The sequence below is a fragment of the Salmo trutta genome, chromosome 22 (assembly GCF_901001165.1).
Source record: "Salmo trutta chromosome 22, fSalTru1.1, whole genome shotgun sequence".
In the NCBI taxonomy this organism is placed as follows: domain Eukaryota; kingdom Metazoa; phylum Chordata; class Actinopteri; order Salmoniformes; family Salmonidae; genus Salmo; species Salmo trutta.
The window spans coordinates 28,954,021-28,979,821 of NC_042978.1; the positions used below are offsets into that span (position 1 = coordinate 28,954,021).

Here is a 25,801-nt window from a genome sequence, read left to right on the forward strand (position 1 = left end):
CAACTGAGCCACAGGGAAGACTGTAGAAATGTCCTTGTTTTTGAAAGAAAAGCACATTTTTTTGTCCATTAAAATAACATCAAATTGATCAGAAATACAGTGTAGACATTTTTAATGTCGTAAATAACTATTGTAGCTGCAAACGGCAGATTTTTTTAATGGAATATCTACATAGGCGTACAGAGGCCCATTATCAGAAACCATCACTCCTGTGTTGCAATGGCACGTTGTGTTAGCTAATCCAAGTTGATCACTTTAAAAGGCTAATTGATCATTAGCAAACCATTTTGAAATTATGTTAGCACAGCTCAAAACCGTTGTTCTGATTAAAGAAGTAAAAAAACTGGCCTTCTTTAGGTATCTGGAGCATGTCCTGTTTTTCTTACATGTATACATCGAGCCTGTATACTGTATAACCACATACCAACATGTCTTAGTGCTGTTTGTTGCAGTTGACTAGGATAACATTTCCATGAATGTTCCATTATGATTTGACAGGAGGGGAAAAGCACAGCATTCCTTTCAGACGTCAGCTAATGCAGATTGATGAGCTCATCCCTCCCTCCTCTGGCCCCACTCAAACTGTGGTGCAGCCTGATGACCCGTACATCACAGATCTTCTGATACATTTTACCCTAGGATCCAGGAGCTGCAGCAGGACATAACCAAACTGAAATTAGACCTTGAAAGAGCTCAGGGCGGTATCAAACACCTGAACATACATGTTGAAGAGCGAGACAGAGAGATTGAGCATCTTATTCAAGCACTTAACGGAGGACGTCCTCATGAAGTCATCTCCCTAGAGGCTCAGACCATCAGCAATGAAAAACTGATTGCCTACCTTAACCTGCAGGTAAGAACCAAACCATGACCCATTCAAGCAATGGGCATTACCCCACACATTGAAATGATCTCTATAACCTACCCCTTTTAAACTGAAACTGACCACACGTGACTTACTGACGACACCAGCAACTATCAACCTAAAGTTAGGCTCACCAGAGTCCTTTGGGCACTGACACATTGACCTCTGAGTATTGTGTTCCCAGGTAGAGTACCTGCAGGAGACTAACAGGACTTGTTGTGTTCCCAGGTAGAGTACCTGCAGGAGACTAACAGGACTTGTTGTGTTCCCAGGTAGAGTACCTGCAGGAGACTAACAGGACTTGTTGTGTTCCCAGGTAGAGTACCTGCAGGAGACTAACAGGACTTGTTGTGTTCCCAGGTAGAATACCTGCAGGAGACTAACAGGACTTGTTGTGTTCCCAGGTAGAATACCTGCAGGAGAATAACAGGACTTGTTGTGTTCCCAGGTAGAGTACCTGCAGGAGACTAACAGGACTTGTTGTGTTCCCAGGTAGAATACCTGCAGGAGACTAACAGGACTTGTTGTGTTCCCAGGTAGAGTTCCTGCAGGAGACTAACAGGACTTGTTGTGTTCCCAGGTAGAGTACCTGCAGGAGACTAACAGGACGTGTTGTGTTCCCAGGTAGAGTACCTGCAGGAGACTAACAGGACTTGTTGTGTTCCCAGGTAGAGTACCTGCAGGAGACTAACAGGACTTGTTGTGTTCCCAGGTAGAATACCTGCAGGAGACTAACAGGACTTGTTGTGTTCCCAGGTAGAATACCTGCAGGAGACTAACAGGACTTGTTGTGTTCCCAGGTAGAGTACCTGCAGGAGACTAACAGGACTTGTTGTGTTCCCAGGTAGAATACCTGCAGGAGACTAACAGGACTTGTTGTGTTCCCAGGTAGAATAGCTGCAGGAGACTAACAGGACTTGTTGTGTTCCCAGGTAGAATACCTGCAGGAGACTAACAGGACTTGTTGTGTTCCCAGGTAGAGTACCTGCAGGAGACTAACAGTACTCTGGAGCAGAATGTTCAGGGGTTGCAGCAGAGGAAGCAGGATGCCCCCACCAAGGTGGCGGACCTCCGTGCCAAGAACCAGGAGCTGTGTCAGGAGCTCACCCAATTAGACCACCTGGCCAAGCAGCTGGAGAAGGACCTGGTGCTGGAGACTGATGACCTGGAACTACAGGAGGCCAAGGTGAGGAAAGGCAGGGAGATGGAGTAGATGATAAATGAGAATAGGTGGAATACTGTATACAGACAGGCAGAAAGAGGGTTCAATATGAGGTCAATGTTTCTGATAAGACATCTGTGGCCTGTTTTTCTCCTCAGAAAATAATCCAAAGGCAACACAGAGCCTTGGAGGACTTGGAAGATGTAATCACAAAGTTAAGAAGGGTATGATTTATTGTGCGTATCATGGCTTACAGCCTACATTTTCCTGTTGTAAAAACGTATTGTCTAAACAACTAGAGAATGTCTCCATCTGTCACCACATCCTTGTCTTACCAGTTAGTTGTTAAAAAGCAACTGAATCTGTGCAGCATTTGACTCATTTTTGATGACTTATCTAAAGCCTTCGATAGAGTTATAGCCCGAGACCCATTGATCGCTCTGTTTGGTACAGTTGATGGGAATAATCAGGAGGGGAAGGCTGTCTCTCTTTGTACTCTATTAGCCAAAAGGCTCATATTGCAATTTTGGAAATTGGAGACTGTACCTACCTTTGAAATGTGGTTACGGGATTTAGGGAATGTAATACATATGGAAAAGATACGATACAGTACCTCCAATAGAAGTCCATTGTTTTACAAAATATGGCAGCCGATACTGGATAAATGGTCTAGTCCTGCTTCATAACTGGGTTGATGATCTGCTGCTACTCTATGCTGTGCTCTACTCAATATTTATTTTTGGCTTAACTATACTGCTTGTAATGACTATATGCTGTCTTCTTATACATGTACCACCTAATAGGATTTTGTTTTATTTTGTGTATGTGTGAGCTTAGTTTTGTTTTGTCCTCTAAATTGGCCATTCCATTCAACAGTATGTCAATGTCTGTATTGCTGTCTTTTTTTACATTTATTTTTTATTGGAAAATAATTAACATATTATAAAAAAAGAAAACAATGCCAATAGCTTTGAGATAATGATTTTATTATTACTAGGTATGTATGTGGGATGTTCCACCACTATAAATGCTGTGAATAACATGTGTAAACTAATGCCCATGTGCTCTCCATTAGAAATGCCTGTAGCAGCATCCCCACCAAATCCTGTTGCTGAGGATGAACCACTGTCTACAGACATTTACATTTGAGTCATTTAGCAGACGCTCTTATCCAGAGCAACTTACAGTAGTGAATGCATACATTTTTATTTTCTTCCCTCCCGTACTGGCCACCCGTGGGAATCGAACCCACAACCCTGGCGTTGCAAACACCATGGTCTACCAACTGAGCTACAGGGAAGGCGACTGGCCTTCAGTTCTGACTGACAGAATTCGGACACAGCTAGTTTGCAGAGGACCAAGTGAGGTACCACCTAACTTTGTTTTCCCAAGGAATGAGAGTGATGGAAGAAGTTGCCACCACCAGTATTTCAGGAAGACCTTGGTGAGTGGTGAAATAATCCCTAGAAGTTGGTTGGTGTATTCTGAAAGAAACAACAGCCTCTTCTGCTTCTGCTGCAAACTATTTTCTAAGAAGAAAATGAATTTAGCAATCTCAAAACTGACAGACTGGAAACATGCATGTTCTTTGCTGACTTCACACGGCAGCAGTCCAGAACACCAAAACTGCATGAAAACATGGAATGAACTGGCAATGAGGATCAAAAAAGGGGAAACAATTGATTAACATAAGATGGCACTTATGGAGGATAAGATGGAGAGAGGTGTTGACATGTCTGACTGCTATTGTGCAGTCTCTGGCAATTAGAAATCTGGCACTAAGGAGACACACAGAAACACTGTACTCTCCATCAAATGGACATTTCCTCAAAGAGGTTGAACTGATGGCACAATTTGATCCAGTCATGAAAGAGCACCTTAACCGTAACCAAAAAGGGACCTCGAGTCGCACCCACTGATTGAGGGATCAAACCAAACACCCTGTGATAAAGATTGAGGGCCAGTCCTTGTCAGAGGAGGTGGGATCATAACTCTTCAGCATCTGTACAGTGGTGTGGTATGACATCTTGAGCCAGATCCAACATGTGAGCAAGCTGATGCAGTCTCCCAGTATGTATGTGGATGTTGCAGTCAGTCTTCTCAGAAAGAAAGAGGTCTCCGCGACTACAGGGCAACAGGCTTTATGACTGCACAAATGTCAGCCAAGGATATTTGCGAGGGTATGAATGTAGAGGCCATTCTACAACAAAAAAGGCTGAGATCCACAAAGCGACACTTTTCATACGAATCATTTGATGAGCCTTTGAGTGATGCCCTGAAGAAGCTGGAGGCGACATTTTTCAATGTCGTTGTTGATGCTGCAACCTCAGCCCTTCAGGAAAGATTTTACACATTGGAAAATGTGGGAGAGAAGTTTGGAGTGCTGTCTACCTTCCAAACCTTCCAAATGTGAGGCCCTTAGTATGACACTGCACTATAAAGAACACTCAGACTTGGATGGCAGAGAGCTTGCACAGGAACTGAAGAACTTGCCTGACTTGCCATTGAAGACCATGACCCTGCTTGAGCTGCTGATATTTATACACAAAAGGGAGCTCTCAGAAATGTATCCAAATTTGTGTACTGCTCTCAGAATTTGTCTTACTCTTCCAGTGACCGTAGCTGAAGCAGAGAGGAGCTTTTCAAAGCTGAAGCTCATCAAATCCTACCTGAGGTCCACCATGTCACAGGAACGCCTTAGTGGCCTTGCTGTCATCAGTATTAACCATGCAATTGCTGGGCAGATTTCTTATGATGACGTAATTGACTTTGCATCAAGGAAGGCAAGAAAGGTCAGGGTTTAGTTGGCAGTTGTGCAATTTAGTTTGTGTGTTTCTTGTTTGAAGTGCAATAATTAGGTTATCTTCTTTATAAAAGTGTGTTATTCTATGTGTGTATTTGTGTGATATATGATTTGTGCAATTTAGTTTTATTTGTGTGTTTTTTGTTAGAAATAGTGTAATAATTTTCTTTTTTATTTGTATTTATTTATTACAATTTGTTTCTATTTGTCTTTCTTACTTTTTTGATATTTATGAGTCTTATTTTTGTATATATTTTCATATTTATATCGTTTTAAATGTTATGATTATTTATTTGTGTTGTTCCAAATGTCTGAATAAATGTTTTTTTTGGGGGGGGGGCTGAAGGGGGTTTCGCCCAGGGAGCCATACAAGCTAGAACCGCCACTGCAAAGGATCACCTCAGTGAGAGACACACTCAGAGAGAGACTAAAGGTTGCTCAAACCTGCGCTCTGACAGACAGAGGAAGAGGAGGATCCTGAACCTGGAGACTGATCAACTTTTCACCAAATCAAAGCAAAAGGATCCTGTTACAGTTGACTATATTACTTTTTGTAGATATAACACCTTACAAAGATGTTACCACCACTGTACTGTGCTATCAATCATGTCTGCCATTATTGCCACCTTAGCTGATCTTGCATGCATACTGTACCAAGAGTAGTGTGAGTTATGGTGTGTTTTGGTCCCCAGTCGGAGAGGGAGCGGTTGGACCTGCATCCTCAGGTGTCAGTGCTGAAGGAGGGCAGGGTGGCTGTAGATGAAGCGCTGAAGGTTCGGTCCACTGCCCTGGTCCAGACTGTAGAGGAGACGGCACAGCAGAGAGCTGATTCCAGTACACTACGGTACTATCTGTCTGTCTTTGTCTGGTAATGGTGTGATGATGTCTATGTGCTGTTCATATTTATTTGTTGTGTTGAAATTGTCACATTTTCTGTCTGTTCAGGCTGTTGCAAGAGCAGATGAAACAGTCCCTGTTTGACATTCAACACAGGCTCTCTGTGAAGACAAACAAGGTCCATGTTGCCCACCAGCAGATGGAGAAAATAGGTGAGTTTTGGTGGATGAAAGGGTTTGTTGGACATTATCAAACTCTGCTCGTGGTTTATTCAGTGATAAAATGGAATTATTTTCTTCACCAGGAGAGCTAAGTCGGGAATGGCGCTACCCAGAGGGACGAGGTGACTGTGCTTCAGAATACTATCTCTGCTCTGGACAGGGAGAAGGATGACGTGGACCAGAAAAGTGAGAGCCTGGCCCTGCTGCAGGATGAGCTGTCCAGGAGGGTAGGGCACTAGGTACCACTGACAGACCTGTATATGTGAGGGTGAGTACAGTTATAAGATCAGTCAAACAGGGACTAAACACTGTTCTGTTTTTCATTCTGCAGGAAAATACTGTTACAGACATGGTGAGGTCTCTAAAGTAAGTGTAACCTTTTTCAGTATGTGAGGGAGAATTATCTGTTTGTGCATTTGTGTTTGAGGCATGTCGCCCGAATGTGTGTGCATGGAGAGTGAATCAGTTATATTGTGTTGTACCTGCAGCCAACTGAAGGGGACACTGAGCAGCCGTGAGAGGGAGATAGCCAGTCTACGCAGACAACTCGACTTTGCCCAGGAGGAGCTGTCTGGAGTGGGGAGAGACAGGGAGATTACCCTGAGAGAGAACAGGAGACTACAGGATGACCTAGCCACTATGACCAGAGAGAACCAGGTACAGACCAAAGTTTGATATCCAAGAGCTTTTATGAAGACAAATACTGTAGGAAAGAGTCCAGTGGGGAGAGTTTGAGTTCTGTTTAATATGTTAAATCTTGTCTGTCCTTGCTCACCTCTAACCAACATCCTACTAAACTGAATTCACTTGCATTGTTACAATTAGTGATGAGGACCCCTGTTCTGTCCCCACCCTACAGCATGAGTGCCCTGCAGGCGTACGAGGCCCAGGTGTCATCCCTGGCCAGGCCAGGGGCATCTCCCTGCTGGAGAAGGCACTGCAGGAGGCCCAGGGGAGAGCAAACCCTCTGACTGCATCCCAATCCACCACCCTTTTCACTTCCCGTCATGATTTAGCAACGGTGGAAACTTACACCACACACACACACACTGCATGTACCAGTAAGTTGTGATACAAGCCTTGCTAATTGCAGGAATTCTAGCTATAACAAAATGTGCCCTGAAGGTGCTGTAGTGTTGACTATGCCCTTCATCATGTCTATGTGTTGGTGCTGCTCTCTCACGTGACTGGAGAGCTGGAGGACGTGCACTCTGAGGCAGAGCTACTGAAGAAGCAGCTGGCCAGTGAGAGACTGACTGTCCGTAACCTAGAGACACTTCTCTCCTCCAATCGGCAGGAGTTCCACACCCATCTGAGCGCCAGCGAGAGGAAGTAAGAGCTGAAGGTTGTAAAGGACAGACTGGCCCTTACTGACAGCAAAACGTGAGAGATCGGGTCCTAAAGGCTCCTCAGGTTAACTACTGTACTTCTCCACAGACCCACTGATTACATCAGACCCAGAACATCTCAATTTCACACAATCTTGAGTCTTACTGATTTAATAAAGGTGTGGTGTGTGTGTGTGTGGACATGCCAGGGAGGTTTCTCAGCTCCGAGGGAAAGTCTCTCAGCTGCAGACAGAGATGGACGTGCTGAAGAGACAGCTGAGCGGTGAGCTGAATGACTCTAAATTTGCCGTGCTAATCAGGCACCTTGCCTCTAAACATTCAATAGATCTAAATGAATACATTTCAGTGTAATTGAAAAGGCTGTGGGCTGCTATCTCTCCCTTATGCCCTTGATGTCTCTGTCCTCGGGGAGAGGGCTGTGCAGGATATTTGCAGACGAGATGACTTTCTCTTCCCTCCGGAGCTCCTCCCCCCTGAGCAGATCTGAGTCCCCGCCCTCCCTCCCCAGAACATTCCATCCTCCAAACTCCAGAGCGCTCCACCGACAGGTCACCAGAGAAGTGTCACACTCACATTACTACGTACATACATGAACACACACACACTGCACTCGCAGCAATACTCTACCATCTATAAAACAATAATACTTTACAGATCCCACTGATTGTATTCAAGCCTGTAACTAATGTGACTTCTCTTTTCCTGTTTTCACAAAATTGTGAGCTTTAAGGAGTAGAGTGACACAGGACATACAGGGAAATGAAGAAGCTGAAGTGAGTCAATGAGAAGCCTGTAAGAGTATCAGTTTTGATGCACCACACAAACTATTCACATAACTCGTGTCAAACAAAAATCCTTGTAATGGTCTGAAATGTCAGCTTCCTCCTCCTTCCCTATGAAAGATGCACTAAACTCAGATCAAAGGTGAAATCCTGCCGTCTTCTCACCAAAGATCATTCTAATGCCAAGAGTTAGAAAAACATAATACAGACAATCACATTTATTATGAGAAATCTACTTATTGTGCTACTAATAGTATTATCTCATTAAAGTACACCTTGATGGAAGTACTGTACATTTTCAGCTTTTTCTTCAAATAAAAGTTTAGACAAAATGAATTAACTGCACTTATCCGTACCTATCAGAGACAAAACACAAAAGCCTTTAAATTACCCATAAGAAATACCTATAAGAATGTGGAGGAAAATTGATGAACAAAAGATTGAGAAAAAAAGGTGTCATTGAGGCTTTAATACTTTTTTGATAGTTGGGTCAATGTTTGGTTGAAGCCAAGATGGAGTGCACAATTATCAGAGAAATTGGACGGTAACAATGAAGTAATTTCTTAATGTTTAAGTGGAATGCATACAAATTATTTGATTGTAACATTACCACTTATTTGCTTCTTCCTTTCCAGTTTGAGTGGTTTTATACATATTACTCCCAACACATTCATATTTCCCTATGCTGTCACAAATCTAATGTAAGAAGTAACATATCAAAATACTGCTGGTTCCTTAGGAATAAAAAGACATGGCAAATGTGTAACAAGATACTGTATACAAATATTTTCCAGTTGTAAGATTCAATCTTGCAGTTAATGTCTGCAGTATTCAGTGGTTGTGTTGGGGAGGGGGTAAGTAAACAGGGAAAAGTCTAGAATGTACTTGGGTAGGAGTTCCCTGAGTAGCTTTGTGGCAGACTGCACAGGTAATAGTGCAGCATCTCCATGGTGATAGGCTTGTACCACATCTGTCTCTCAGGGAAGTGGAGGTGCACCAATACGCTGTAGCATATAGCCAGCATCACTCTCCAGATGCTCATAGGACCCAATGAAGTTAGGAGGAAGGACACAGCACATGGCTGGCACAGGTTGTAGATGGGCATCCAGTGCTCGTTCATGCGCTCCACATCCTCGTCCAGCAGATAGCGCACAAACTCTGAAAACGTCACGTCATCCCCAGCCACTGCTGTATCCTTGGAATGGCCCTTTCTGTAGCGCCTGATGATCTCAGCACCGTACTTCTCCTGGTAGGCCTTGATCTCCCCAAACTTGTTCCTGTAGGTGGAGAGCAGGCGCTCCATGGGCTCCCGCACAAACATGAACTTGAAGTAGTGTTTTAGCCTGTAGCGGATCTCCTCAGGCTTCAGGGAGGACAGGAAGAGCAGGTCACTCTTGTGGTCCATCTTGATGCTGACGTCCACGTTCTCCAGAGTCCCACTCAGGACCTTCAGGACCCTCTTCCAGTTGGAGCAGGCCACCTTGGGGACGTAGCAGTAGAGGAAGCAGTGCTCGTCGTTCACCAGGATGTGCTGCAGCAGGGTTTTCCTCTGCAGGGGGCTCAGGGACCACACACTGTGGGGCATGTTCTTCTGTCCACATATGGTGCGGTTATTGGTCTCCTGGAGAATCTGATTGGGGAGATGAAAATGTTTTGACATATAACTATTATTATGTAAGAGTTACACAAAATAATAATGCATGTATAATACAATGTCACTCACGTCAATATAATACCTACAACATGTTATGATATGCATTCCATTAAAGAGTGGACAACTAACAAAATGTAAACAATGGAGCAAATGCATCATGATATTTTCATGATATAGCCCAGGGATGGGCAACTTTGATGGGGTGGGAACCACAACAAATCTGAACTCATGAGGGGCCACAGTGGCTCACGGGGCTGCGTACTCATACATGCAGTCAACCGGTGTCCTGTCTGCTCCTGCTCCTCCCCTCCGGCATATGACGTCGCCAGAGTACTAACCACCGGTCCTGGACTCCATTACCTTCATTTCCTCCCCTTTATATGTCACTCTCCCATGTTCACTCACTAGTTGGTATTGTTCTTGTGTATCGGCATACTGCCTTATGTTAGTGTCATGTTCTTGGTTTTATTAAAATGTTGCACCTGCTTCCAACTCACCGCCCCATCATCACACCTGGCAATATCCCAATTCTTGCCATGGGGCGCAGAGAAAATGTTGCAGGTTTAAAGAAAATTTGCTGCAATTCTAAACATTCTGCCATGGAGTTGAGAGAAATGTTTGCAGTTTTGAATATGATATCTGAGTGAGACTGACTAACAAAATCAATGGGGTGAGGTAATTTGACCATGATTACTACAAGTTTAGAAAGCTGGTAAGACCGATCTAAAAATGTGTTTGCTGACTTATTTAACTAGGCAAGTCAGACATGGGCTAATTGAGTGACTGACATAACAGAAACTGCGGATGCACAACCAAATTTTGAAATTGCACCTGTATTCTACTATAGATACACGGCGAGGCGTGGCTTAACGTGTCCATGCCCCCGCGTAGGGTACTCCTATTTCTCCATTGTAATTAGCCTAACTTTTGCTGGCATCCTAAAGAAACTGACTTTTTTGTCGTTTTAATAAATGTTTTCAGCAGCCTCACGTGTCGTTAACATACGTGGCTGTCACAACAAATGATTTGCATGATACTTGTTCTGCCACTAATTTGTTACCCGACCTACTGACAGTAAAACTGTCGCATCATACTTACGTCACTGTTTGTTTACCCCTAGCTTTTCCCCCCCATTTAGCTAACTTCTCTCGCTAGCCAGTCAATAGATCTAATTCGCTAGTCTTTGATAAGTCACCTAGCTACTTGCAGTCTTTGCAAATTGAACGGTCAAGGGCTATTTAGAAAAATGGATTATTGTTGGCTTGCCTATGTCCTTTCAACTTGCCGGAGACAGCTGGGGAGAAAATCCTACCAAATAGTTAATTATCTACACCTACTTGGTGGAATCTCCAGGTTTGCATAAATCTCCACATGCAGAAGAATAGTATAGCGTTATTTAGGTGTTTATAGCTCACTAGTCCTACTACAAGCTAACTAGCAAGCTTTATGCAATACACATTGCTAGTTAGATACAAACAAGTATTGGCGACTTACCGGTAATGAAGTGCATCGCGGAGTAATAGCCAGAAATCATGAGGTCCGTCTAACTTGGTACTTGAGCAGTTGATGAAACTTCATTTGGTGGTCTTTTTCGCCTACTATTTTTTTCAAACAAAACTACGCCACAGCTTTTTGTTATTTTAAAAGCAAGGTTAGCTAGTTAAGAAAGTCAGTTGGAATCGTCTCTTTGGCAGTGGTGCGACGCAAACAGGGTGGCGTGAGTGGTGAAACAAGAGTTGTCTGCTCTTTTGAGTTGAGGTTGATTCTTTGCCAAACAAAGTATTGTTAGTGTAACCGGTGCTGTACTGCACCGCTGTAACTCTGCGTTGTGTGTGGTTGATTGAGACTATAGACTTGGACTTTGGAGATCAGGTAGTTTTAATCAAGCAGAATTCACTCTGCATCCAAAAGAAAAAACATTTGCAGAGCACATATTCTGCGAATCGTCGCCTCTTTCTACAACAGATGCCCAATACAAGGGACTGGGATCATTCGAGGAGCTAGCCATCGTTCACACATACAATAGCCTGCTAATACCTTAGATAACTATTAACCACTTGTTGAATTCAGAATGTTGATATCATCCTAAAAAGTACAATTACAAGTGCATCTTAACAATACCATCCACTTATGAGTAACCTCTAAATATACAACATTATTCATGAACAAAACACTGTGTGTATGACTTTGTGCTTAAAAGAATCAAACTTTTCTGAAGACGACAGAAAAAGCGCGCCTACCTCTCATAGTGCATCAACATGATTTGAGCACGCAGGGCAAAACGTAAGTACACACTCCCCTACTCCCAGGATGCAGGCATGCATAATAACAAATCAACATGACATATTAATATATGAACCTGGTGAAATTCACATAGTACTTTAACAACTGTTACATTAGGATATATAAGTTCTCCTGTACAAGCTTTTGTGCCGAATACAATACGCTGTTACAGATGTCAAGTTTATGGGCATGTGGCAGCAGTGTGTAGGAGGGATGTTCCTAGGTGTGCAGAAGGGCATGAGACAAAGGAATGTGTAACATTGGGGAAAGTAGTGGTATGTGTTAATTAAAGGGGTGCCCATGGGGCTGGGGATCAGAAATGTCCCGGTTGAGGTTTCCAGGGTTAGAGTAGTGCAGAAGTTGTCATGCTGAGGCAGTGAAGAAAGTAGAGAAAGATGGGTCAAGGGGGAGGGATCCTGAGAGAGGTAGTGTGAGTAGTAGATATGTACCAGTACAGAGGGATAGGCCAACAAGTGATATGTTTCAGAAGGATTTTTAGCATTTATAGCTATGGTTATCAACTGTACTGCAGGGATGGAATGCAATTCGCAGAAAATTGAAGTTGTGGTGACAGTTGCAGAGAGGTTTTTGGGTGTGCGAGTTACACAAGTGGTGGTGTCCCATCCTTTCAGGTTGTTGTACTGAGGTAGGACTAAATATATTTAAATAGTGGTGTTATTATTCTTTTTTTTACATTTTGTGAGTGTAGTGTTAGATGGTAGATTTATTTTGTCAAGCAATGTATAAGGGAGTTGTACTCCAGTCTAGTAGGTAGCGGTAATGCAACATTTATTGCATGTCAACCGCCATTAAACCTCATCGAAGAAGAAGTCTCTTCGGCTGATAATCATGATGTACATTCCATGCGACAGTATCTGTTCCTGCTAACATTTTTACGTTTAGAATCCAAGTGTTTTTAGGTATGATGTAGTTTGTTGATTAAGACGACATGGAAGTATGTTAAAAAATAGCAACCAAGAATATCCAACATATTTATAGAATGATAAAAAAAAATACAGCTGATTATAATAAATTAGTAAAGTAGACCATTTAAAATAGGAGTAACGGGAGTACCTCAAGTGGGCTACTGCTGGAAATCGTAATGGTTTTAAAAGTCTTCCGTTTACCTGAGATTCTGCATCCACAGATGGATCAGGATGTCTGAGGTAGTATGACCTTGCTGCTTCCCCGATGTGGAGGTGTCTCCATACTATTCAGCATTCCTTTCTCTATCGTGAACAGAAGGCCCCCAGACGCCACGATGACAGCGAACGTCAGCACCGATGGCAAGACAGCGGATCTGTGCAAAGAGCCAGAGTTCACTGTTCGTCTGAAGTTTATCACGTACCCGCTCCTGGCCCCTTCAGAGCTTTTCAATCCGAAATCTTGCTTTCGCTGGAGGCGTCATCGGTCGCTGAATGATATCTGTCGGGTAGCTGACAGGGTAGCCTATGTTATTGTTTTGTTTCTATGAGGAGAAAAAAGTTTGAACTACCACGTACCATAACTTCTGACTGCAACCAAAAAGACGAAAGCGTCAATCAGAGGGGATTGTGGGAGTAGGAGTTGTGGACTAAATATCGTCCCAATGGGGGAGACTCGATGGTGTTTCTTTGATTCCTCGCTTCCTCTCTCACGTTAACATTTTCGTAATTTAGCATGCGCTCTGACTTACTGGCTCAATTAGGGGTAAGTTCCCTGCTCAAGGGCACATCGACTGTTTATTTTCTCTCAACTAATAGGATATTCGAATCAGCGACAGTGTTTCCCCTATATTCATCTGAATTCTCTGTTTCACGGAAACATGGCTCACTCGGGATACGTTATCAGAGTCGGTACAGCCACCTGGTTTAGTCACGCATCGCGCCGACAGAAACAAACATCTCTCTGGTAAGAAGAAGAAGGGGGAGTATGCCTTATGATTAACAAGTCGTGGTGTGATCATAACAACATACAGGAACTCAAGTCCTTTTGTTCACCGGACCTAGAATTCCTTACAATCAAATGCCGACAGCATTATCTACCAAGAGAATTCTCTTAGATTATAATCACAGCCGTGTATATCCCCCCCAAGCAGACACCTCGACGGCCCTGAAAGAACTTCATTGGACTCTATGTAAACTGGAAACCACATATCCTGAGGCTGCATTTATTGTAGCTGGGGATTTTAACAAGGCAAATCTGAAAACAAGGCTCCCTAAATTTTATCAGCATATCGAATGCGTGACCCGGGCTGGCAAAATTCTGGGTCATTGTTACTCTAACTTCCGCAACGCATACAAAGCCCTCCCTCGCCCTCCTTTCGGCAAATCTGACCACGACTCTATTGTTGCTCCCAGCCTATAGACAGAAACTAAAATAGGAAACGCCCGTGCTCAGGTCTGTTCAACACTGGTCCGACCAATCTGATTCCACGCTTCAAGATTGCTTTGATCACGTGGACTGGGATATGTTCCGGATAGCCTCAGACAACAACATTGATGTATACGCTGATTCAGTGAGCGAGTTTGTTAGCAAGTGCATCGGTGATGTTGTACCCACAGCGACTATTAAACCTTCCCCAACCAGAAACCGTGGGTTGATGGCAGCATTCACGCAAAACTGAAAGCGCGAAACACTGCTTTTAATCAGGGCAAGGTGACCGGAAACATGACCGAAAACAAACAGTGTAGCTATTCCCTCCACAAGGCAATCAAACAAGCTAAGCGTCCGTATAGAGACAAAGTAGAGTCGCAATTCAACGGCTCAGACACAAGAGGTATGTGGCAGGGTCTACAGTCAATCACGGACTACAAAAAGAAAACCAGGCCCATCGCAGACACCGATGTCTTGCTCCCAAACAAACTAAACAACTTCATTGCTCGCTTTGAGGACAATACAGTGCCACTGACATGGCCCGCCACCAAAACCTGCGGGCCGCCCCCAGTGGTGAGGGTAGGAAACAACATCTCCTCCCCGCTGTTCCTCAACACTGGGGCCCCACAAGGATGCGTTCTCAGCCCTCTCCTGTACTCCCGGTTCTCCCATGACTGCGTGGCCAGGCACGCCTCCAACTCAATCATCAAGTTTGCAGACGACACTACAGTAGTAGGCTTGATTACCAACAACGACGAGACCGCCTACAGGGAGGAGGTGAGGGCTCTTGGAGTGTGGTGTCAGGAAAATAACCTCACACTCAACGTCAACAAAACAAAGGAGATGATCGTGGACTTCAGGAAACAGCAGAGGGAGCAGCCCCCTATCCACATCGACGGTACAGTAGTGTAGAAGGTGGAAAGTTTTAAGTTCCTCGGCGTACACATCACAGACAAACTGAAATGGTCCACCCACACAGAAGCTGAATAAATTTGGCTTGTCAAAAAAAACACTCAAACTTTTACAGATGCACAATCGAGAGCATCCTGTCGGGCTGTATCACCGCCTGGTACGGCAACTGCTCCGCCCACAACCGTAAGGCTCTCCAGAGGGTAGTGAGGTCTGCACAACGCATCACCGGGGGCAAACTACCTGCCCTCCAGGACACCTACATCACCCGATGTCACAGGAAGGCCAAAAAGATCATCAAGGACAACAACCACCCGAGCCACTGCCTGTTCACCCCGCTATCATCCAGAAGGCGAGGTCAGTACAGGTGCATCAAAGCTGGACCCGAGAGACTGAAAAACAACTTCTATCTCAAGGCCATCAGACTGTTAAACAGCCATCACTAACACTGAGTGGCTGCTGCCAACATACTGACTCATCTCTAGCCACTTTAATAATAAAAAATTGGATGTAATAAATGTATCACTAGTCACTTTAAGCAATGCCACTTTATAATGTTTACATACCCTACATTACTCATCTCATATGTATATACTGTACTCTATACCATCTACTGCATCTTGCCTATGACGTTCGGCCATCGCTCATCCATATATTTGTATGTACATATTCTTATTCATTCCTTTAAATCAAATCAAATCAAATTTATTTATATAGCCCTTCGTACATCAGCTGAAATCTCAAAGTGCTGTACAGAAACCCAGCCTAAAACCCCAAACAGCAAGCAATGCATGTGAAAGAAGCACGGTGGCTGGGAAAAACTCCCTAGGAAAAACTCCTGAGAAAGGCCAAAAACCTAGGAAGAAACCTAGAGAGGAACCAGGCTATGAGGGGTGGCCAGTCCTCTTCTGGCTGTGCCGGGTGGATATTATAACAGAACATGGTCAAGATGTTAAAATGTTCGTAAATGACCAGCATGGTCAAATAATAATAATCATAGTAATTGTTGAGGGTGCAACAAGCACGTCCGGTGAACAGGTCAGGGTTCCGTAGCCGCAGGCAGAACAGTTATACACACTTTACACTTGTGTGTATAAGGTAGTTGTTGTGAAATTGTTAGGAATTGTTAGATTACTTGTTAGATATTACTGCACGGTCGGAACTAGAAGCACAGGCATTTCGCTACACTCGCATTAACATCTGCTAACCATGTTTATGTGACAAATAACATTTCATTTGATTTGAATTGTTGCCACCTCTTAATCTTTTTCTCCATTTTTTATATATATTTCGGCAGTGATGCTCTTTCAAATAGTTGTTGGCTCAATGGCTGGAAGTATATGGGAACAGCTAGCATGTCATTGCACGGACACTGGAAGCAATGCCCCCCCCCCCCTACCCTTGCCACCGCTGCTGAAAAAGATACTAGGGGAACCACTGAGTGACCTTTCGTGTACTGGCTCAACTCTCTCAACCACTAGAATGGTCCACACACACCAACACAGTCATGAAGAGGGCTTGACAATGCATCTTTCCCCTCAGGAGGCTGAAAAGATTTAGCATGGGCCCTCAGATCCTAAAAAGTTATACAGCTGCACCATTGAGAGAATCTTGACTGGTTGCATCACCGCTTGGTATGGCAACTGCTTGGCATCTGACCGCAAAGCACTACAGAGGGTAGTGCGTACGGCCTAGTACCTCACTGGAGCCAAGCTCCCTGCCATCCAGGACCTCTATACCAGGCGGTGTCAGAGGAGGGACCTAAAAATTGTCAAAGACACCAGCCACCCAAGTCATAGACTGTTCTCTCTGCTACCCCCAAGCCATAAGACTGCTAAATAGTTAGTCCGGGTAGCTATTGGTTAACTATTTAACTATCTGCATTGACCCCTTTCTTCACTAACTCTTTTGACTCATCACATACGCTGCTGTTACTGCTTATCTATCCTGTTGCCTAGTCACTTTATCCCTACCTATACAGTATGTACATATCTACCTCGATCAAATCAAATTGTATTTATATAGCCCTTCTTACATCAGCTGATATCTCAAAGTGCTGTACAGAAACCCAGCCTAAAACCCCAAACAGCAAGCAATGCAGGTGTAGAAGCACGGTGGCTAGGAAAAACTCCCTAGAAAGGCCAAAACCTAGGAAGAAACCTAGAGAGGAACCAGGCTATGAGGGGTGGCCAGTCCTCTTCTGGCTGTGCCGGGTGGAGATTATAACAGAATATGGCCAAGATGTTCAAATGTTCATAAATGACCAGCATGGTCAAATAATAATAATCACAGTAGTTGTCGAGGGTGCAACAAATCAGCACCTCGAGTAAATGTCAGTTGGCTTTTCATAGCCGATCATTCAGAGTATCTCTACCGCTCCTGCTGTCTCTAGAGAGTTGAAAACAGCAGGTCTGGGACAGGTAGCATGGGGGGGGGGGGGTCAGGAGACACTGTGGCCCCATCCGATGATACCCCCGGACAGGGCCAAACAGGCAGATATAACCCCACCCACTTTGCCAAAGCACAGCCCCCACATCACTAGAGGGATATCTTCAACCACCAACTTACCATCCTGAGACAAGGCCGACTATAGCCCACAAAGATCTCCGCCACTGCACAACCCAAGGGGGGGCGCCAACCCAGACAGGAAGACCACGTCAGTGACTCAACCCACTCAAGTGACGCACCCCTCCTAGGGACGGCATGGAAGAACACCAGTAAGCCAGTGACTCAGCCCCTGTAATAGGGTTAGAGGCAGAGAATCCCAGTGGAGAGAGTGGAACCGGCCAGGCAGAGACAGCAAGGGCGGTTCGTTGCTCCAGAGCATTTCCGTTCACCTTCACACCCCTGGGCCAGACTACACTCAATCATAGGACCTACTGAAGAGATTAGTCTTCAATTACCTCGTACCCCTGCAAATCGACTCAGTACTGGTACTCCATGTACATAGCCAAGTTATTGTTACTCATTTTGTATTTATTCCTCATGTTATTTTTTACAATTATTTATCTTTTTTTCCTCTGCATTGTTGGGAAGTGAAGTAAACATTTCACTGTTAGTCTACTCCTGTTTACAAAGCATGTGACGAAAACAATTTGATTTTATTTAGATTTGTTTATTAGTCACATGCACAGCGTACGCAGATGTAATCGCAGGGTACAAAAAAAGAGAAGTGAATGAGAAAATAATTTAAAAAATTATAATATACACATTTACAACTGTAGCAATGATACATGTCCATTGGGGGGTGGGGGCAGGGTAAGTGTCTGTTGGGAAGGGGTGTAGAATGCCCATAGGGGGAGCAGCTCGGGGGAGAAGTGTGAAGTCAATGAGACAATAATGCAAATTATAATAATATACACATTTACAACTGTAACAATGTCCATTGGGGGGTGTGGGCAGGGTAAATGTTTGTTGGGGGGGTAGGAAGTCCCGGGGGCAGGAGGGAGACAGGGGGAGCAGATAGCTGCCTAGTGGCTATTCAGCAGCTTGATGGCCTGGGGATAGAAGCTATTGGCCAGTCTGACAGTTTTTGCCATGATACTCCTGTACTGTCCAGGTCTGAGTGATGGAAGCAGGGAGAGAGGCTGTGGCTACCTGCCACAGAGGGAGGGCCCTCTGACCTTCTCATCCAATGGGTTTTGAGAAGAAGGCGAGGAGAGAGGACATGAGGAATCAAGGAGTCTGGGAGCTGACAGGGGAAGTGAAGGACTTGTGTATATATAAATTATTGATCCTATACCGACTCCTACTGGAAGACCAGGCTACCTACAGTTGCAAGCAGCTGTTTTCAGTTTCTGACTGCATTAGTTTATGAATGCCTTTCCAGCAGCATTTTTGCACATTGATCTGATAAAAGGTTGCCTACATTTTTTCATGACTTTAAGCTTTAAGCCTAGGACTATTAGGGTGGTGTTAAATCACTGAAATGGTCCCAAACTATGGAGGCATTTATGCTTTAGGAATTATTAAAGCACCCACTCCCATTGCAAGTAAAAATGGTAATTCATCTGGTTCCTTTTGCCAGGGTTGGCTCAAGATGCACAGTACAAAGAAGTCAGTCATGCCAGTCTTGATCAGAGAACAATAACGATGTGAGTACGTTATGCATCATAAGTTAATTGAGAAAGCGCACATTCTTCACGTATAATTTTTTTTCTAATATTTTGAGATCCATTGCACAGCGGCTGACGGAATTGAAATTTTGATTAGTGCAAAACTAATTATACAAGACAGAAATATGATAGTCTGTCACGGTGAAGTGGCTGAGAAGACTGTCAATGACAAACAAGCGCCTCCACTCCGAATAAAATACTAGTCTTATCCATACATTAGACCTATACAAGATCAATAGCCAAAGCTATTTGTGTGAATATATGCTATATATAGGCAACCATTTTCGACCAACAGATAAGCGGCATCGCAGCGGAGATCGGTTGTGGACGTTGGGTGATTTTTGTGCCAAGCACAGCCTCCGCCAGCCACACCCTCCCGTCTCATGTGCTTGCAGGACTCGGTTTCTGTGCGGTTGTCTGTGCGCTTTACCGTGCGTGCGTGTCGGTGCGAGCACCCGCAGCATCAGTAACACAAAGAGGGTCGAAGAGCTGTGGATGGGAGATACAAGGCGCCGTGGGCAACTTCAAGACCGATTTGCGGGCAAACAAGATCACTTATAAGGTGGTGGGAGCTTGTCCTTTACTCTTGCATATTTTCTTAGTCATAAATGGTGTTTTATTTTCAATAAGCTGCTGACCTTGTCACAGCCTTTCATTTTCATTGACCTGCTGACGATTGCTCCATCGTTCAGATATGTGTGTGCACTGGAAAAGGACAGTGTCGTTTCATTTGATTATAAATGCGTGAATATATTTGGCATAGCTCGAATTGTGGAGATAATTGGCTATTTGGCATTTTCATTATATTATTTTATATTATTGCAATTGGAACACGTTCACCCTACAGCTTTCGTTTATGTTGGCTACTGTCTCAATTTACAGAAGGCATATTTGTGATAAAATATGAAATAAACGATAGATGCTTTGTTCTCCATATGCTTAAGTCAGCCTTTTTATATCAATGTACAACCAGGATTGAAGCTCCTACGTTATATTATAAACCCTTATTATATTTTATCCCTGCATCTCTTTGTAGGCTACCTGTGCTGTGCCATATCCTATTGTGTCATGGACCAGAGAGATGGCATTATGCTTTTCACGCAATATTGTTTCGACCGTATCCCCAGATATCAGATGGAATGTCTAAAAACAGAAATCATTGTCTCAAACGTTGGAACACGGGAGGCGCGTAAAAGCGGATTTGTTGAGTTTCAGCCAATGGTTTTGGCCTAGTTTTCTTCAATGCAGCACGTACCGTTATACATAGCAATTTTCCTTTGATCTTAATATAGAGAACATGAATCATTGAATTTAGCCAGAAATTGACATTGAGAGCTGTTATCTGCAGTAAATACACTGTATCTCGGTTGGGTGATGCCGAGTTGTGTCCATATCAGTTATGGTTGGCTTCTTTTGAGTATCTCATTAGTTTACACATTGCAGAGTAAGCAATATGATGATCCAGTAAGGCCCCATACCTTTATGTGTGATGTAGCCTGTAGAAAGACATCATTTTAAATGGCCAGCCATGTTTATGTCTCCAAGCCAGGGAGGGGAGCATTGTTGACATTTGGCCTCTGAGAGAGTTTCATATCTCATAGTACATGTAGTGGGGGGGAAAAGTATTTGATCCCCTGCTGATTTTGTATGTTTGCCCACTGACAAAGAAAGGATCAGTCTATAATTTTAATGGTTGAACAGTGAGAGACAGAATAACAACAAAAATATCCAGAAAAACGCATGTCAAAAATTGTATAAATTGATTTGCATTTTAATGAGGGAAATAAGTATTTGACCCCCTCTCAATCAGAAAGATTTCTGGCTTCCAGGTGTCTTTTATACAGGTAACAAGCTGAGATTAGGAGCACACTTAAAGGGAGTGCTCCTAACCGCAGCTTGTTACCTGTAAAAAAGACACCTGTCCACAGAAGCAATCAATCAATCAAATTCCAAACTCTCCACCATGGCCAAGACAAAGAGCTCTCCAAGGATGTCAGGGACAAGATTGTAGACCTACACAAGGCTGGAATGGGCTACAAGACCATCGCCAAGCAGCTTGGTGAGAAGGATCTTGTCAATGATCTCAAGGCAGCTGGGACCATTGTCACCAAGAAAACAATTGGTAACACACTACGCCGTGAAGGACTGAAATCCTGCAGCGCCCGCAAGTTCCCCCTGCTCAAGAATACATATACATGCCGTCTGGAGTTTGCCAATGAACATCTGAATGATTCAGAGGACAACTGATGAAAGTGTTGGGGTCAGATGAGACCAAAATGGAGCTCTTTGGCATCAACTCAACTCGCCGTGTTTGGAGGAGGAGGAATGCTGCCTAGAACACCATCTCGACCGTCAAACATGGAGGTGGAAACATTATGCTTTAGGGGTGTTTTTCTGCTAAGTGGACAGGACAACTTCACCACTTCATTTGACGGGGCCATGTACTGTCAAATCTTGGGTGAGAACCTCCTTCCCTCAGCCAGGGCATTGAAAATGGGTCGTGGATGGGTATTCCAGCATGACAATGACCCAAAACACACGGCCAAGGCAACAAAGGAGTAGCTCAAGAAGAAGCACATTAAGGTCCTGGAGTGGCCTAGCCAGTCTCCAGACCTTAATCCCATAGAAAATCTGTGGAGGGAGCTAAAGGTTCGAGTTGCCAAACGTCAGCCTCGAAACCTTAATGACTTGGAGAAGATCTGCAAAGAGGAGTGGGACAAAATCCCTCCTGAGATGTGTGCAAACCTTGTGGCCAACTACAAATCAAATCAAATGTATTTATATAGCCCTTCGTACATCAGCTGATATCTCAAAGTGCTGTACAGAAACCCAGCCTAAAACCCCAAACAGCAAGCAATGCATGTGAAAGAAGCACGGTGGCTAGGAAAAACTCGCTAGGAAAAACTCCCTAGAAAGGCCAAAAACCTAGGAAGAAACCTAGAGAGGAATCAGGCTATGAGGGGTGGCCAGTCCTCTTCTGGCTGTGCCGGGTGGATATTATAACAGAACATGGTCAAGATGTTAAAATGTTCATAAATGACCAGCATGGTCAAATAATAATAATCATAATAGTTGTCGAGGGTGCAACATGCACGTCCGGTGAACAGGTCAGGGTTCCATAGCCGCAGGCAGAACAGTTGAAACTGGAGCAGCAGCACGGCCAGGTGGACTGGGGACAGCAAGGAGTCATCATGCCAGGTAGTCCTGAGGCATGGTCCTAGGGCTCAGGTCCTCCGAGAGAAAGAAAGAAAGAAAGAAAGAAAGAAAGAGAGAATTAGAGAGAGCATATTTAAATTCACACAGGACACCGGATAAGACAAGAGAAATACTCCAGATGTAACAGACTGACCCTAGCCCCCCGACACATAAACTACTGCAGCATAAATACTGGAGGCTGAGACAGGAGGGATCAGAAGACACTGTGGCCCCATCCGATGATACCCCCGGACAGGGCCAAACAGGCAGGATATAACCCCACCCACTTTTCCAAAGCACAGCCCCCACACCACTAGAGGGATGTCTCCAACCACCAACTTACCGTCCTAAGACAAGGCCGAGTATAGCCCACAAAGATCTCCACCACGGCACAACCCAAAGGGCGGGGGGCGCCAACCCAGACAGGAAGACTACAAGAAACGTCTGACCTCTGATTGCCAACAAGGGTTTTGCCACCAAGTACTAAGTCATGTTTTGCAGAGGGGTAAAATACTTATTTCCCTCATTAAAATTATAGACTGATCATTTCTTTGTAAGTGGGCAAACGTACAAAATCAGCAGGGGATCAAATACTTTTCCCTCCCACTGTATACTACCATTGTAAAGTTTAGGGTCACTTAGAAATTACCTTGTTTTTGAAAGAAAAGCACATTTCTTGTCCATTAAAATAACATAACATTTATCAGAAATGCAGTGTAGACATTGTTAATGTTAATGTTGTAAATTACTATTGTAGCTGGAAACGGCTGTTTTTTATGGAATGTCTACATACAGTTGAAGTCGGAAGTTTACATACACTTAGGTTGGAGTCTTAAAACTAGTTTTTAAACCACTCCACTCTGTAACCACTTTCCAACAATTGTTTACAGACAGATTATTTCACTTATAACTCACTGTATCACAATTCCAGTGGGTCAGACGTTTACATTACACTCAGTTGACTGTGCCTTTAAACAGCTTGGAAAATTCCAGAAAATGATGTCATGGCTTTAGGAGCTTCTGATAGGCCAACTGACATCATTTGAGTCAATTGGAGGTGTACCTGTGGATGTATTTCAAGGCCTACCTCCAAACTCAGTGCCTCTTTGCTTGATATCATGGGAAAATCAAAAGAAATCAGCCAAGACCACAGAAAAAAATTGTAGACCTCCACAAGTCTGGTTCATCCTTGGGAGCAATTTCCAAACGCCTGAAGGTACCACGTTCATCTGTACAAACAATAGTACGCAAGTATAAACACCATGGGACCACGCAGCCGTCATACCGCTCAGGGAGGAGACGCGTTCTGTCTCCTATAGATGGTGCGAAAAGTGCAAATCAATCCCAGAACAACAGAAAAGGACTTTGTGAAGATGCTGGAGGAAACAGGTACAAAAGTATCTATATCCACAGTAAAACGAGTCCTATATCGACATAACCTGAAATGCCACTCAGCAAGGAAGAAGCCATGACTCCAAAACCGCCATAAAAAAGCCAGACTATGGTTTGAAACTGCACATGGGGACAAAGATTGTACTTTTTGGAGAAATGTCCTCTGGTCTGATGAAACAAAAATATAACTTTTTGGCCATAATGACCATTGTTATGTTTGGAGGAAAAATGGGGAGGCTTGCAAGCCGAAGAACAACATCCCAACCGTGAAGCACGGGGGTGGCAGCATCATGTTGTGGGGGTGCTTTGGTGCAGGAGGGACTGGTGCACTTCACAAAATAGATGGCATCATGAGGCAGGAAAATGATGTGGATATATTGAAGCAACATTTCAAGACATTAGTCAGGAAGTTAAAGCTTGGTCGCAAATGGGTCTTCCAAATGGATAATGATCCCAAGCATACTTCCAAAGTTGTGCCAAAATGGCTTAAGGACAACAAAGTCAAGGTATTGGAGTGGCCATCACAAAGCCCTGACCTCAATCCTATAGAAAGTTTGTGGGCAGAACTGAAAAAGTGTTTGCGAGCAAGGAAGCCTACAAACCTGACCCAGTTACACCAGCTCTGTCAGGAGGAATGGGCCAAAATTCACCGAACTTATTGTGGGAACGTTGTGGAAGGCTACCCGAAACGATTGACCCAAGTTAAACAATTTAATGGCAATGCTACCAAATACTAATTGAGTGTATGTAAACTTCTGACCCACTGGGAATGTGATGAAATAAATAAAAGCTGAAATAAATAATTCTCTCTACTATTATTCTGACATTTCACATTCTTAAAATAAAGTGGTGATCCTAACTGACCTAAGACAGGGACTTTGTATTAGGATTAAATGTCAGGAATTGTGAAAAACTGAGTTTAAATGTATTTGGCTAAGGTGTATGTAAACTTCTGACTTCAACTTTAGGTGTACAGAGGTCCATTGTCAGCAACCATCACTCCTATGTTCCAATGGCATGTTGTGTTAGCTAATCCAAGTTTTACATTTTAAAAGGCTAATTGATCATTAGAAAACCCTTTTGCAATCATGTTAGCACAGCTGAAAACCGTTGTGCTGATTGAAGAAGCAATAAACCTGGCCTTCTTTAGACTAGTTGAGTATGTGGAGCATCAGCACTTATGGGTTCGATTACAGGCTCCAAATGGCCAGAAACAAATAACTTTCTTCTGAAACTTGTCAGTCTATTCTTGTTCTGAGAAATGAAGTCTATTCCATGCAAGAAACTGCCAAGAAACTGAAGATCTCATTCATCCATGTGTACTACTCCCTTCACAGAACAGCGCAAACTGGCTCTAATCAGAATAGAAAGAGGAGTGGGAGGCCTTGGTGCACAACTGAGCAAGAGGACAAGTACATTAGAGTGTCTAGTTTGAGAAACAGACACCTCACAAGTCCTCAACTGGCAGCTTCATTAAATAGTACCCGCAAAACACCGGTCTCAACGTCAACAGTGAAGAGGCGACTCCGGGATGCTGGCCTTCTAGGCAGAGTTCCCCTGTCCAGTGGCTGTGTTCTTTTGCCCATCTTAATCTTTTCTTTTTATTGGCCAGTCTGAGATATGTCTTTTTCTTTGCAACTCTGCCTAGAAGGCCAACATCCCGGAGTCGCCTCTTCACTGTTGACGTTGAGACTGGTGTTTTGCGGGTACATTTTAAATCAAATTTTACTGCTTGCATCAGTTACTTGATGTGGAATAGAATTCCATGTAGTCATGGCTCTATGTAGTACTGTGTGCCTCCCATAGTCTGTTCTGGACTTGGGGACTGTGAAGATACCTCTTGTGGCATGTCTTGTGGGGTATGCATGGGTGTCTGAGC

The 25,801-nt window shown here is 43.8% G+C and overlaps 2 protein-coding genes and 2 pseudogenes across 3 annotated transcripts in view; 3 read left to right on the forward strand and 1 right to left on the reverse strand.

Moving 5' to 3' along the window:
• Positions 1-465: 465 nt before the first annotated feature.
• Positions 466-3,165, forward strand: LOC115158540 (centrosomal protein of 135 kDa-like; annotated as a pseudogene).
• A 2,212-nt stretch (positions 3,166-5,377) lies between these two features.
• LOC115158541 (centrosomal protein of 135 kDa-like) lies at positions 5,378-6,116 on the forward strand. The gene is made up of 3 exons (XM_029707627.1): positions 5,378-5,674; positions 5,776-5,879; positions 5,972-6,116. The coding sequence occupies exons 1-3, from the start codon at positions 5,502-5,504 to the stop codon at positions 6,058-6,060; spliced, it is 366 nt and encodes a 121-aa protein (XP_029563487.1). The 5' UTR covers positions 5,378-5,501; the 3' UTR covers positions 6,061-6,116.
• A 2,350-nt stretch (positions 6,117-8,466) lies between these two features.
• LOC115158968 (carbohydrate sulfotransferase 14-like) lies at positions 8,467-19,991 on the reverse strand (annotated as a pseudogene).
• LOC115158538 (cancer-related regulator of actin dynamics homolog) overlaps positions 11,275-25,801 on the forward strand; it is a 63,204-nt gene continuing 48,677 nt past the window's right edge. Inside the window, exon 1 of one of the 2 annotated variants that reach the window (XM_029707622.1) lies at positions 11,275-11,956. The gene's annotated coding sequence lies outside the window, so the exon portion shown is untranslated. Of the gene's footprint in view, positions 11,957-19,682; positions 19,898-25,801 lie in introns of those variants that run through there. The other variant, XM_029707621.1, reaches the window with a different exon arrangement.